At 42.1% G+C, this 14,745-nt stretch overlaps 1 protein-coding gene across 1 annotated transcript in view; it reads left to right on the forward strand.

Moving 5' to 3' along the window:
- The window catches only part of CYYR1 (cysteine and tyrosine rich 1), a 37,140-nt gene extending 25,861 nt beyond the window's left edge, over positions 1 to 11,279 (forward strand). Inside the window, exons 3-4 of the mRNA XM_063393727.1 lie at positions 3,860 to 4,017; positions 8,275 to 11,279. Coding sequence (XP_063249797.1) covers positions 3,860 to 4,017; positions 8,275 to 8,408 — 292 coding nt within the window. The 3' untranslated portion in view covers positions 8,409 to 11,279. The remainder of the gene's footprint in view (positions 1 to 3,859; positions 4,018 to 8,274) is intronic.
- The last annotated feature ends 3,466 nt before the right edge of the window (positions 11,280 to 14,745 follow it).

Consider the following 14,745-nt stretch of genomic DNA (forward strand, 5'->3'; position numbering starts at 1 on the left):
CCTGATTTTAAAGGTCTGTAAAATCATGGGCAGTGCAGAAGGAAGGGCTAGCTGGTGGGTGGTGAGCTGAGGGTTGTGGGTGAAAAGCTGAGGGCTCTGGGTGGTGAGCTGAGGGCTAGGAGCCCCAGAGAAAACTATTGGATATCTAGTTAAGAATAATTGCAGAGGGGACAGTTTGTCAGATACATGACAATCTTAAACTGACAGAGGGCACGTTTAGATTAGAGGTTAGGAATAAATTCTTTACTGAGAGGGTGGCAGAGTAATAGAACAAGTTGTGCAGAGAAGTCCCATCCCTGGAGGTGTTTAAGGCCAACTTGGATGGGGTTGGAGCTACCTGATCTAGTAAAAGACATCCCTGCCAATGGCAGGGAGATTTGAACTAGGTGGTCTTTGAGGTCCCTTCCAACCTAAACCATTCTGTGACTATATGATACTTTTATAATTAAGCTGGGAAATTCTTTGCCACCTGAGGCTGTGGGTGCTAAAATTTACCTGAGTTTAGGTCAAGGCTGGACAGATTTGCAGAAAAGAAATCTGTCAAGTGATACAGTAAAAAATTAACCAACCTGTCTGGGTCAGAAATGTTAATCTGGGAATGAGATTTATATTCTTTCCTATGGGATGTTGCTAAAAACAGGAGAAAAGCTTCTTCTTTAAATATCTGATTTTTATCTTGACAATGTCTCTTGACATTTCCATGGCTTTAAAATTACTTTTCCCCTCTCAATCTTTACTTTTGCATGCATTATTTTTCTGTGGCAGTCCTATTCTCTTCATTGGCTTTGTTTCTGTGAAGGACTTTGCATAATGTTTTCCTTCAAACTGTTCCATTTCAAAATTTTCCCTTTTTTTCAAACTTTCTAATTGGTCTGTGACTCTGTTGTGGTTTTTCTAAGTCTTCTTTTGCTTTACAGTGTCCCTTTTCTCTTAGGCACTTTCCCATGAACATCTCTAAAACCCACTGTATCCCTCTGTGTCAGAGGGAAGTCTAAAATACAGAAGTCTAAAATATCAATGAGATAAAGAGAGACAAAGCAAGCAGGCTTTAATAATAAGGCATATTTGCTTATAGGATATTTAGTTTCAAAAATTCTGTAAAAGGGCAAAGAGAAACCTTATCATTTCAGAAAAAATATATGCTTACTTTTCTTCATATATTCTAGTCTTAGGCTTTCCACAAAAAGAACTAACATTTCTTTTTGTTGTATGTGCCCAGAAAAGCTGCTACATGACCATTGTCTTGCCAGGATTTGATGCTGAGAAGATGCAGCCTGATGCATGGAGGCAGTGTGCTCCTGGTTTCACTGGGGCCACTGGGAGGGGTTTTGAGGGCAGCTCTCAGTCAGAGTGAGTTTGCATTCTGACTCATCATCAGAGTGGTATGGAGTTGTACTTATTGTGTTATATACATTTGAAAGAGTACATCTCCCTGAGTCCTCTCGATCAGTATAGTTGTGCTTAGGCTGAGAGGCATTTTCCAACAGTGGACTTCAGCCCTTTTTGAGTTTCAGGTGGAGGCAGATGCTGAGGGGCTTTCTACAGCTGTGTCTTACCCATGAAGAGTGCAACCCATTTCTCAGCACAGATGGGTATGGAATCTGGCTGAACACTTCTGGAGCAAATGGGATACCTTTGCCTTTGAAAACAGTGGAGGCAAACTATTGAAACTGTATTACACCATGGGCTTTATTAATTCAGAAATTTTAATTTAGTACTAGGAAGGTAATGTGTGCTGTGTGTTACGTGCTTCTGTGAATTTTAAGGATGGAGGTCGAGTTTTCCTCAGAGTGCAGCTGGTTGGAAGCACAAGGAACTTGTGGCTTGTGGGGTTTGAGCAGATCAGCCAGGCAGAGTGTACCAGGAATGTGGAAGCTGAGCAGCAGTGGACCATGAACAAAGCAGTGCAGGACTGGAGGCCAGTGGTCAGCAGTGACTGGTTCTGCTCTGGGAATCCAGCTGGGAGAGAGATTATTTCTGCATAAAGGAGTTCCCTGCAACTCTGATGCAGTGCTCACAGTGCTTCATCCGCTAAGTGAATGTAGCAAAAGCAGTAGCAAATCACTTGTTTGTGAAAGGGGTACCATAGTTTTTAAATTGTGATATTATTAGAGAATCTTCTGGAATGAAGAGAGTATAGTTTTAAAGTGTCTTCTGAATCAAACTGTTGTCTCCTATGGCAGTTTTTCTCAAGGTAGTGATAATGTTGGTGACATCTTCCAAGAGCATCTTTGAAAGGAAAAGACTTATTTTTTTCTTAGATACTAGTTATTGTGTTTGTGTTTCTCAGTTACTCATTGTGGTTAATACAAAGCACTTGATCTCATCAGTGTTTTGAGCTACTGGTTTTACAGCCAGGTGCTTGCTGTCGTGAGTTAGGCTTTTGTTAATTAGGTCTTCATGTATTCTGCAAAATATTAATGGATTTGTTCTCCCTGCACACTCTTCATTCATTGCTACAGAACAGCACAGAATAATTTCACTCTCTGGCAGCGTATTTATTACACTACCATATGGTCTGTGTTTACTTACAATTGCTGTACAATTAAGTGATTGTTCTGCAAATCATGGCCAAGTTCCTGAATAGCTGGTGCCTAAAATCAAGCTCTTAAATTCATATTTAGGTTCCTAAATAGAAGGTCTCATTTTCAAGTACTGAGTCCACCCTGACTCTTGCTGAGTTTTGTGAAGCAGGCAGACTGTCAGCATTTTGAAAATCAGGCCTGCTGTGTTTTCCCATGCTTCTATGGGGAATCTAAACTATGGTTGTATTGCAGTGTCTGTTACATTCTCTACATTGCAATAATATCTAGTGAGGCTTACTCATGCTGACAAACTATCAATTTGGATTGATTAAAATATCCAGTAGAAAAATTGCCAGCAAGGTTGCAATTTGAAGTCTTTGCTGAAAGATGAAGAGATGCACAGAGTGAGAATATTTCTGTCACTGGGCTTTTTTCATGAAAGGGTAGGCTATAAATACTATCTTTCGTATAACATTTGCTTCACTGCCTGAAGCTGACAACAAACCTGAGTGAAGTAGGGTTCATCAAAAAGGCTGATTTTGCTCTCAGGATTATTGGAAGCTCTTCAGTGTCCTGTAGAGATTTTTTTTGAGGTTTTTCAAGGTTTTTCTCCAATGTGTGAGGGCAATAAGGCTTTCTTTCCTTTCTCTATATTAAAATTTCAAGGAAAGTGTGATTAATTATTTCAGGAGCTGAGTTAAATTCCTTCCTCTGGATCATTTTAAAATAAATTGTTTAAGCCTCGAATACATGTGCTGGCGGAAGCAGCAGATGTGTGAAAGGGTGGGTGTTACTTTACTTTATGCCATTCAGCCTTGAGAAGAGGATGCTGTCCTTAAACTGTGGGCTCAGAAGCACAGCAGAAGGACTTTTTGACCTAGAGTAAAACAATTACAATATTCTGTGAAAGTACATCATGCACATGGATGCTTCTGAAATATATTGCTGGGGATAGCTTAGGCTTTCTTTTCAAAAGAAAATCATACCAATACCTTTCAGAAAAAAAAATCTTATGTGATGAGAGGAAAGGGAAAGAATTATTCCTCATAATGTTTAAAAATAGATAAATTCAGATGGCACTGGAACAGGGGGATATAATTTATGGTAATCAGCAGAGTTATCTGGCACAATTGCATAGATGACTTTGAAAGAATTTCTTGTTTTCTTTTCAGATGTCTTTCATTTTTTCCTATTTACATGCCTTGATGGATCAAAATTTGAGCCATTTTCAGTAATCAATATGCATCTTTTCTCACATAGGGGCTGCTCTTGAGAAAATAATTTTGTTTTGTAAACCTTGTTTGTCTGACTGCATGTTTCCGTCTCCCTTGCAGAGGCACAGCGATAGCTGGAATTGTTTTTGGCATAGTATTTATAATGGGAGTGATTGCTGGGGTTGCCATCTGTATCTGCATGTGCATGAAGAGCAACCGTGGGACCCGAGTAGGGGTCATCCGAATGACACACATCAATGCCATCAACACGTGCCCAGGTAAGGAAGCAAAGTGACAGCCCTGCCAGAGTGCCTGTGGTCATGGCAGGAGTGTTATCCTTCAACAGTTATAGCTCCACAGTGTCATGATCATTAAAATTCTTAGAAATGCCTCTGCCTGAATGAAGATGCAAATGAGACCATATGCCAGTGACAATAGTATGGGTTTTGTTTGATGTGAGAGAGAGAGAAAAATAGAAAGAAATAGAAAATAAGTGGGGAGAGAAAGGTGGGTGACAGAGACAGAATAAGGAAAATATCACCACTCCATGGATCCCAACAATGTCCCATTGATCCTCTCCAGCTGGTCTTCTTGGTGGTGAGGATCTCCCTGAAAAGCGTAGAATCTGATGGGTTAATATAGCTCAGGCTAGGTAGAAAAACCCAGGCACCTCTCTGGAGTGGCAGGGGGAATTTGCCATTGTCTCATACAACAGACTCTGGGTTTGTTGCATCACATGCAGTCCTGTGGTGCAAATCCCCAGGAATGACTCTGGGGGACACTTTGGGGGGTCGTTGATGGATTATGATACTGCCTCAGCTGCCTCTCACGTGAGTGGCCCGTGGATGTGGCCTGTGGGGTTGCGAGTTCCACAGCTGGGTCAGTTTGTGTAAGGGGGGATGAGTGTTCACTGCCTCTGACCAGAGGTTACACCCAAAACCTCCTCCCCCACCTTGTTTCAGAGGGGGAGTAAACCTGTCTTCTGCAGGCTGTGGTCTCCCCCACCCCAAACTCAGCCAAGGAAGAATCTCTGTACTGTTTGGCTTTCCTGTGGATACATTCCTCTCCTTCAGTCTTGTTTGGTTTTTCCTAGACCTGTCATGGTTAAAAAAAGGGTTTTCCCTTTAGTGGTTTAACTTACAGTTCTAAGTCCCAGTCAGGTATCTTCAGGGAGGCTTCTTTGGTTATAGCTTCTTTATACAGTTTTTGTTATAACGGGCAAAATATATATTTTATATCTGTGTTTGAGGCATGAACTATTTCAGTCTCTGACACACAGTAAATGGGTAATGTGACTGCAGCAGGAGGCACTTCTCAGTCTGGAAGGGAACAGCACAGCTCCTGCTGAGAAAGGCAGGACAGCTCAGTATGCAGAGTCTGGCAGCACAGCTCTGGCTGGGAGGGTTTATTCAGCTGTGGGCAGGCTAAGGAGACCTGACCTGGTGACACACTTCAAAGATGGGTGGCTCACGGTGCCTGCAGGAGCATGTCAAGTCCTTGCTCAGGGCAGTGCTGCATTGCACGGTGTCACAGTTGCAGCTGGTCTGTAGCTGCAAAGATAAATCCGGCCATAACAGACCCCAAACTCAACCAGCCTAAAAATAAACAAGTCCCTGGGTGAGCAAAGAGAGGATGGATTTGAACCCATGCAGGGAACCTCAGCCAATCCCATTCTACCCTGAATGCAGGCACATCACTGGCCAAAGAGGCGGGCAGTGATGAAATCTCAACCAATCAGTTGACTAAACCCAGGAGTTTTGAACCTCTTATAAAAGGAGACCCTGAACAGTAAACCAGGTTGGTTGTTGATGAGTGAGTCAACACTCCTGTCTGTAAGTCCTGTCATAATTCTATCACCAACCAACAACCCCACATAACAGTGCAGGACAAGTCGTCTCCCTGTGCCAGAGGCTCTCTGGCAGTAGATCAGTTGTTCTTCTTTAGTGTTCTGTTTTTTGTATTTGTTCTTGTTCATGTGCAGCCAGCTCTTTTACCTTGTCCAATACTATGGGGACAAGCATATCACAGAAGGGGAAAAACAAGGTCTGTGGACCATAGTGCAAAGGCTTTGAGTGGTGATGTGGAGTCTAATGCAAGCTGAGCTGACTGGTTTTTGCCCGGCGTTCACAAGCACTGCTCAATGCTGCAAGATCCCAGGTGACTTCTACAAAAGCACAGGGGCATCTCTGCAGGGTGTTCTATACTGCGTGTCCCAGGAAATACTGCTGGCTAGGATGCAGTGTTTGATCTCTGCATCGACCTGGCACCATGCCTGAACTGGAATTTGGAATACAGACTTGGACAATGTTTATGAAGTCTTAGAATGCCTTGGGTTGGAGTGGACCTTAGAGATCATCTAGTTCTAACCTCCTAGTCCCAGGTGGGGACATGGGAGTCAAAGTTAGCCGAGTGTTGGACATGCTCAGTGCAGCCTTGTCTGAGTTAAAATTGTTTTGATGTAAATTGTTTTAGGTGCAGGCAGCAGCAGGAAGGCACAGGATCTAAGCTAGAGGTGTCACAGGGTCTGTGGCATCCCAGGGGACAGCAGGAACCCCTTGTGCATCTGAGTGTGTATCTAAGTGACTGTGAGGTGGTGCAAAGGGCTATGTGTGAGCCAGCTTGGTGTAGAGCCACCCACTGCACCACACTTGTCAACTTGCACCACTCTAGGAGCACCACAGGAGGTGGCACCAAGCCAGTAGGGGTCTGCAAGGCACATTTGCCTTGATTCCACATCTACCATATGAGAGTGGCCATGTTGTTGAAGAGATAAACAGACCCTGGGTGCAGCGTAATGGTATTTATGCAATTCAGTGACATTGTTAATTACAAATCCAGGAGCAATTGCCTTGGGATAACTTAGGGAGTTCATTGTAATAAAATACAAAGGTGTTCCATACATGAAGTTGTCATCCCATTCTTAGACATCCCTTGCTTTTATATTCCCTCCTGTTGCAAAGGTTTCAGCAAACCTCAGGTACATTATACATACATTGCAAGCCATGCAATACTTTTTATGTATTCCTTTATCATACCAGTCCTAATGTCTGTTTTCTCCCTCACATCATTACGTTCCAAACATCTGTAATCATGCTTATCATTTCAACATTATTTTGCATACAGAGATGACTATGAAAGAAAATGGCAATATTCTCAACCATGAATTGCTGAAGAGCTCCTTCAAAAATGAACAGTTGCTGCAAGCTGTAAAAACAGGAGCAAAATGAAAATTCCAGGGCTGTAACCTTCCCCTTCCCAAGTCTGCTCCTGCAATGACTCACCCTTATCTCTCAAGCTCTAGGCAGTTTGACTTTACACCTCAAGGCCTCTAGTGCAAACATCAGTTTGAGCAGTTCTTCTCAGCAGCAGCAGCAGGTTTTGCAGGATGAGGAAGCTTGAAAATGTTTTCTGCGTTCCCTGCTGTCATGAACACTTCTGGAATAATGACTGACATGGTTTGGCTGCATGGCTTGTGGCCAACACTGCCTCTGCCATTACCTGTTTTGGATGGGAACAGCAGGTGGGAGGATGCTCTTCTTTCTGCCTCAGCAGCCACAGCAGCAGCCCAGTGTTCAAGAGAGCGGGACATACTTTTCATGGCACTCTGGGATTTAAATCTTTTACCCCCATCACATCCTAGGTTTCTCTTTCCATGCTATGCTAGTACTATTTCATTGCCAGTCTGTCTGAGAACTCTACAGAGGGGACAGGAGAGGATCTGTGGTGACATAAATGGAGACATGAGCAGATTCTGGATCTTAAAAATTGTAGAGACTGGTCTAATTGGATGTTGGTACAGAGCCTTTAGTTCTTACCATGCTATCGTTCTGCAGCATTCACTGTCTTTTTGGTCGGTGAATGAACCCTTTTTCTTTGAAGTTATTAGAAGTAATTGAGAAAAAGTTTTCAGCTACTTCTGAACATTTTTGTTGTTTCCTAAATGCGTAACCCAGTTTGTGAATGTTGGGCTCTCCTCAGATGTCCCCACTGGTGTGAACAAGTTGAAAGCTTTGTCCTTCCTCAGCCCAAGCTATGCTGTCTGGCATTTGCCCTGGGAGGTGTGATGCTGCTGTGTTTGCTGTGGTATGGCACATCACACACCTGGAGAGCCAGAGGGTGTTTGAGGTGTCTGTGGAGACCAAGAACCCTGACTGCCCTCATTTAAACATAACATAAATCCCTGTGCTGCTGAAGGAGGTGGAAGGGAATGGATCTGATAAGTTCAGCCTTTGTTGCCCAAAAATGTTTAGCTCTGACACATTTGCCTGGTATCATCTGCCATACAAGCACTCAAACACTTTTACCGGCACAGCCTGTTGGTAGGCACACAGCTAAGGAGTGAAGGAAAGGGTGATAAACAATGACTCACATTGATATAAATTGACTGTGTAATGGTAGCCAGAAAAAAGATGAATGCATTGCCGGGAGGTTTTATATCAGCTGCACACAAGTCTGGCTATCAGCAAGAAAATACTTGAAGGCTGCATCTGAAAAACTGTTTTTTAACTCTGTGTTCTTTTTTTCTCATATTTCAGTGGCTCCACCACCATACAGTTATGAATATGAAATGGAGTACCCAGCTGACCTACCTCCACCTTATACTCCAACCCCACAGACTGTGATACAGTATCCCTCACCCCCTCCATACCCTGGATATTCAGGGAAATAATTAACATGGCTTCACATGGATATTGACTGCCTCTTGAAACAACCAGCACTGTTGGGACAGTGCTATTTCCTCAGGGACAAACAGGATTTGTCCTGGCATCAACACATGTGGCCAGGTGTTGAAATAAACTGCAAAGGTTGCTAAGACTCAGGATGAATAAAAATACTGTCTACTCTGGACCATCATGTTTCATGATTAAACAACAAGTGACCAAAGAAGCAGTTCCAATAAGTTAGTGTCTGATGAGTAGTGCTTAACACCAGTTCTTAGCCTCACCTGCAGCACATGGGAGTGGGGCTTTTCCCATGTAGGAATGTGCAGGTGGTGCAAATGGTTCAACAAACTGTTTCAAAATTACAAGAGGCAGCTGCTGGGGCTTATTCTGGGGGAAAGTGTCAACTGTTGTCTTGAGATAACCTCTATGCCTTTCCTTGAAACGAGGGGAATGAGCAACAACAAAGAAGATTGAAACTGTTTTCCATTTCGACTTCCAGCTGATAATACCAGTGATCACTGTGCATATTGGTCTGATAAGCATGTTACAAGAAGTGCTGTTGGAATTGTCTAGTAATTAAAAAATGATGGGTATTATTTTTGACCAAGTGCAGATTTTTTGAGTGCCTCTTTTTAAGCAGTTTGTGACTAGTTTATGAACTGAAATGTTAACATAAGGAGAATTTTTATATGTGAAATGCACTAATTTATAACTGGTTTACTTCTGCCTGGACTTAAAAACTCTATACATTGGAAATATGCTAAAATGCCTTTTATATCACCAAATGATATTTTGATTTTAATATAAAAATACTGAATCAGCAAAACTCACAAATGAGAGAAAAAGTGCAAAACAAATATTAAAACATCCCTAGATTTGACTTCAGTTCAGTTGCATAAAGTCAGGGTTTTAAAATCATATTATTTATCAGTAAAGAGAATATTCAGCCTCAGCAAAGAGATGAGGGTAGAGACTGTGAGCATCTGGTTTCTTTTGAATGTGTCTTGGGCATTTTAAGACTGTATGTCACCAAGTAATACTTTTTACATTTGTCATGCATGTTGTTCAAACTTACTTGTTCTCTACTCTGTGCAGTCCAGATCTTCATGATTTAAAATGTTCCATGTATTTATAAAGATAAATAGTAATTCAGTAAACAGTGTAATTTTGCAGCAGCTATTTGACTTCAGAATAACATATTCCATTACCTAAAGCATCATCTTTCAGCATTAAGACTATTATTTTTCTCAGGTTTATATGCAAACCACAAGGAGTGAGTCTCTTCAAGAATTTAAAAATACTGAATGCTCTTAGCTTGAGTTGGGTGTCTGAGCAGTCTGAGAACGTGACAGCTGTGGCATCAACTGCAGGTTACTGCTGGTTCAGGAAGATCAGAATGTATTGAAATGTTTTGGAGTGTAGCCTTTCTCTTCTTTTCAAGTGTATCCATGTAGTAACAAATGAAAATGCGGCTTGCAAAAAGGAGATACTGTATCCAGTGAAATCAACCTGTCATAATCCCCCAAGTCTTGAGGTTTTGGTATTCAGTCCTGATTCAGGGACAGACTGAAGCAACATTTAACTGAACATAAAATTTATTCAGAGACATTCTTGGAACAAGACCTTACTGACTGTTCTTGCTCAGGCTGACTAAACTTACCCCCTTGAAACTGCATTTAAAAGTGCAGATGGCCTCAGTTCCTGCCAGAGTAAGTTCAGAAGATCTGTGTTGTGGCCACTGGCCACACTGAGTCCAGAAGCTACCGAGGCACTTGTGACCTAGTCGGAGGAAAACTGAGCTGCATCTCAGGTGTTTGGTTGCTGCTGGTTCATTGGAGTCTTCTCCGAGAAAGGAGAGTTACATTCTCATTTCTGTTTTGCTATTCAGAGGTGACAAACCCTGAACTGGCTTATCCTTACAGTTATCCTTACAATTCTGCTCTGGGTATGTCCTGTGACATTTCAGCTGTTACCCTGACCTCTCAAGAGATGCCATTTGAAATCCTCCCACGAAGAGCAACCCTCTGTGTGTGGTGTTTTGGCAGTTCTACTCAAACGTATATGCTGGAGTGTTGATGTGCCTGCCAACATGGTGGCCAACATGAAGAACAGAATAAACAGCTTTTCCTTCAGAGAACCCTGTTCCTACTGCATCATTCTATGCTAGTACCGCAGCACTTTCTAGCTGATCACACTGGAAAATATTTTGGTGCCAAAAAGTTACCTAAAGATAATGAGTATTGTCACTTTCCCATTCCTGTATTTCATTTCTTTGTGCTGAACATAGAGACACACAAATCAAAGAGCAGTTTGTATTTGGAAAATACAGAAAAGAAAACCATCCTATGGATCATAAATCTTCACTTAGAGAAAGAATTTCTCTACCTGTGACATTTGTCAGAACAAGTTAGGAAGCAGATTTCTTGCATAAAAAAGAATTTCAAAGACTAAAAGTCTTTGATCACAGAGTTTTCTGTTTTTCAGCTTTGTGATTGCATGTTTCTTCTGATGATGTCGCATAAATGACGTAGTGACCAAAGTACCTACAAGATTTACATTGCTTATTCTAGAGAAAATTATGGAAATAGGAAGTTGAGAATTTAGTAGTGATTGAGAGCTATTTGTTTGCTATTAAAGCAGCAGTGTGAATGTTCATTTTAGTATGTTAATGTTCTGCAGATCCACCTGTACTGGGGCATACCACACAGTGATTTTAATCTCAAAGGACAACACATCTTTTTTCCTTGCTAAGGGCATAAAACATACAGGTATGGCCCTTTCAGCAAACCAGACAAAACCAGTATAAAGTAGCCTAAAAGATGTAATGATCACATTGAAAATAAATAAAACTGAGAGAAACAGAAAGCAGGATGGAGTCCAAGAGATTTATAAAACTAAAAGAATAGAACAAAAAAGTTGCTGTGATACAAATGGAAATATTTGACAATGATAAAGTTCTATTATTTGAGTTTAGTTGAAAAAATTGAAGTGTTCAGTACCTGAAAGGAACTGCAAGAAGGGTGTAGTGGCACTTTTATTTACAAGAGTATGTGGGGGAAAAGGGGGAATGGTTTCAGAGGATAGAGCTAGATTAGATACTAGATTAGGTACTAGATACTGACCACCTGTGAGGATGGTTGGATACTGGCACAGGTTGCCCATAGAAGATGTGGATGCCTGTCTTGATTTGAAAAACAGGTGTTTGCTAAGGAGAGGGCAAGACCTCCCTTAGAATGGAGAATTCAAATCTCCTTCCTCTAAATTATTATAATTTAGAAAATTAAAGGGGCTTTCAGGCAGAGGTATGGGAATAGGAATAATAGTTCTTTACTAGTATGTATAACAAGGCAAACAAACAAACAACAACAACAACTACAGCATTAATAATAAACAGAACCAGGAACCTTGAGGTGCTTTGCTTCACAAAGCCCAGGGCGATCTGATCTTGGTGTCCCTGCGGGACTCTGAGAGCACCAAGCTGGAATGGTGGAAAGTCCCGGGCTGCTGGATGAGGTATATCAGAAGCTCCACAATGGTAGCTGGAACGGCAGGGATGTCCCTGTCCCGGCAGGGCAGAGCAGGGCAGGGCAGTGCGGGGCTACAGAGGAGCAGAAAGCCTCAAAGCAGCCCCGAAGAAGCAGCAGTGGTGGGGGCAGGGCCGGCCCGACAGGGCAGGAGGAGTCGAGCTCAGAATTCCTGGGCACATGAGCAGGTGATGGTAGATTTCCTAGGACCAGACTTGGTGGTGACAGTGAACTCCTCCCACAGCAAGCAACAAGCCACAGCAAGCCTGGCCATCCTCCTTCTGATGCTGAGAGCAAGAGCCAGTGTAGCTGCTCCCATCCCCATCCTTTATTTGCCCCCAAACGTCATGGTATCTTTTCCTCTCCAAGAGAAAACTCCCAGGGGCCAAAAAAGGTGTAGCCTGGTGCTACACTCTTCTTTGACCACTTCTCTGTTTTCCTCAAGCATCCATAAGTACTCAGTAAATAGTTTCCTGGCAACCTATGGGGAAAAAATTCTGTAAGGAAAAAACCCAAATCTAATCCCCAACAATGCTCCATCCTTGGAAGTGTCCAAGGCCCAGCTGGACAGGGCTTTGAGCAACTGGGCTAGTGGAAGATGACATGTTCCATGACAGTGGGATGGAACAGGATGATTTCTAAAGTCCTTTCCAATCCAAACCACTCTATGGTGCCATGATTCTTTGTGTGCAAGGAACATCTCCGTATCCAAATTCTTGCAGTGCAGGTATTGCCAGCCACTGGTCATTTATTCTGTTTCACATGAGTAGCTTGCAGATGAGTGCATTAGTACAAAGAGTTTTTACTTAGTCACACTGACTTTTTTCAGTCTCATTGGACTGTAAAGTAAAAAAAAAAAAAAATAATGAAACAAACCTGAAAATAACCTACAGCTGAGAAAGGCCAGAGGATCCTTTGCCTCTTTCACTTGGCAGTGGGTATTAGGACGAATTTGATTGGTGAATGTAGCATTGCCCTGGGCAGTTTGTGGACTTGGGCCAAATGCCTCTAGTTTTCTTGTGGTCTCAGGTTGCCCTGCCTTTGATTCATGATGTCTAGACTGCACTGGGAAGCAGAGAGCGAAGGTTTCCATGTGAGGAGTATGGGCCCCAGTCCTGTGAGCCTTTCTCCTTGGTTTCCTGGTTTAGCACATTAGATGTCTGCCTGGTTGCAGGATTTCTGTTAGGGATTGGAAGCAGCTGGAGTTGCAGGTGCTTAGAAGGGCATATGCTGACACATGCTTTGATGCCAGTTCGTTTTTGTGGGGGAAAAAAATCCATGTGAAGTCTTGTTTGTTCATGTATGAGGGATATTTCAAGCCATGATGCATTTCACAAACTTGATTTAATCTGTCATTTCTTTAACTTTTTTCTCCCCTAGCAAGAGCTACTTCAAAACCAGTTCTCTCTCAGGCAGCCTACTGTTTCTAGGATATATACCAAACAGCAGGAGATGCCTAGTTAAAGAGCTGATGACCCATTTAGACTTAAAAATTAGAAATGATCAGTTGGAGGAGTTAAAGGCCAAAGCAAAACCATGGGAAGTTAATGTGGTAGGCTGCCATTGCCTAAATTACATATGATGATGATGAAAGGATCATTAATGTTATTATGAGCTGATTTTAATTAATGAAAAATGTAACAATTTGCTTTTTTAATGTTGGTAACTTCAAAAGATGCAGTTTTTACCATTATAGTACAATAGGCTGGATTTTCAGTAGTGCCAAAATGAAAAGATTCATTTGCTCCATAGAGCACCTGGATCAATATTAACAGTGTTCTTGATACAGTAGAAATAGACTTTTTCAATTTAAAGCAAGTGGTCTCAAGACCAGTTGTGAAATCACAGTGGTATTTTTTTGGATGTTAAGGGATAGTTCTTAAAGCACTGATGGCTGTCTATTAGAATAGTAAACATTTGGCATTTGTATATTCACTTTCATCCTGGTGTTGCTAACCAGTTTAACACAGACCAACGGAAACTAAGCCTCTCTGAATAAAATGGATTGAACCCAGAAAGGTACGATATATACCCCAAAAAATATGATTAAAACCAAATGAGGGTAGATGTTGGTCCCAAAACGCGTGATATATTTTATTTAATAGTAAAAGAGGCAAAGAGAAAGAAAAAGAAAAGAAAGAAATAGAAAAAGAGGTGTGTGCAGGTGGGGGAACAGGGAGAGAGTGACAGTGATGCCTTGGAAGGCTGACCTGAGACAGAGACTGGACAGAGCTAGAGAATAAAGTAGGTATTTATTGAAAGGCCTCCAGGATCCACCTTAGGCTGCATCCAGAGTGGACTAAGAATGGCCACAAAATGGCTGACTGGTCATGAGATACTACATTTTATAAGTTTTGGTCCATTTGCATATTGGAGTTTAATTGTCCAATTACAGCTTCAAGTTGTGAGGTTCCATCCTTCTTGTTCCTCCTTTTAGCCCACCGTTGTTTATGTTGTTGGGCCTGAAAGTTGTCCTTGGTCCTCAGCAGGAAAAGGATTTGTTTTGTCTACCTACTCTGTGAAGAGAGCATACTAGCACTCAATATGAGGCTCAGAAATACACCCCTAGGTAGCACAGAATCTGAAAATATGAAAGCTAAAACCTAGGGCATCAACAGGGTAGAAACACATCACCCTTCCGAGGGTCCCAGTGATGTCTCATTGCTTCCCTCCATCTGGTATTCTTAGTGGTGAAGGTTCCCCCCACCAAGAAGTCTAGAATCCCATGGATTAATATCCATTTGGGCCAGGTTGTAAAGTCCAGGTGCCTCCACTGTGAAGGGCACTGTCCTTTGCAACACTGTGGATCTCTTGCATC

The sequence above is a fragment of the Prinia subflava genome, chromosome 3 (genome assembly GCF_021018805.1).
Source record: "Prinia subflava isolate CZ2003 ecotype Zambia chromosome 3, Cam_Psub_1.2, whole genome shotgun sequence".
Taxonomy (NCBI): Eukaryota; Metazoa; Chordata; class Aves; order Passeriformes; family Cisticolidae; genus Prinia; species Prinia subflava.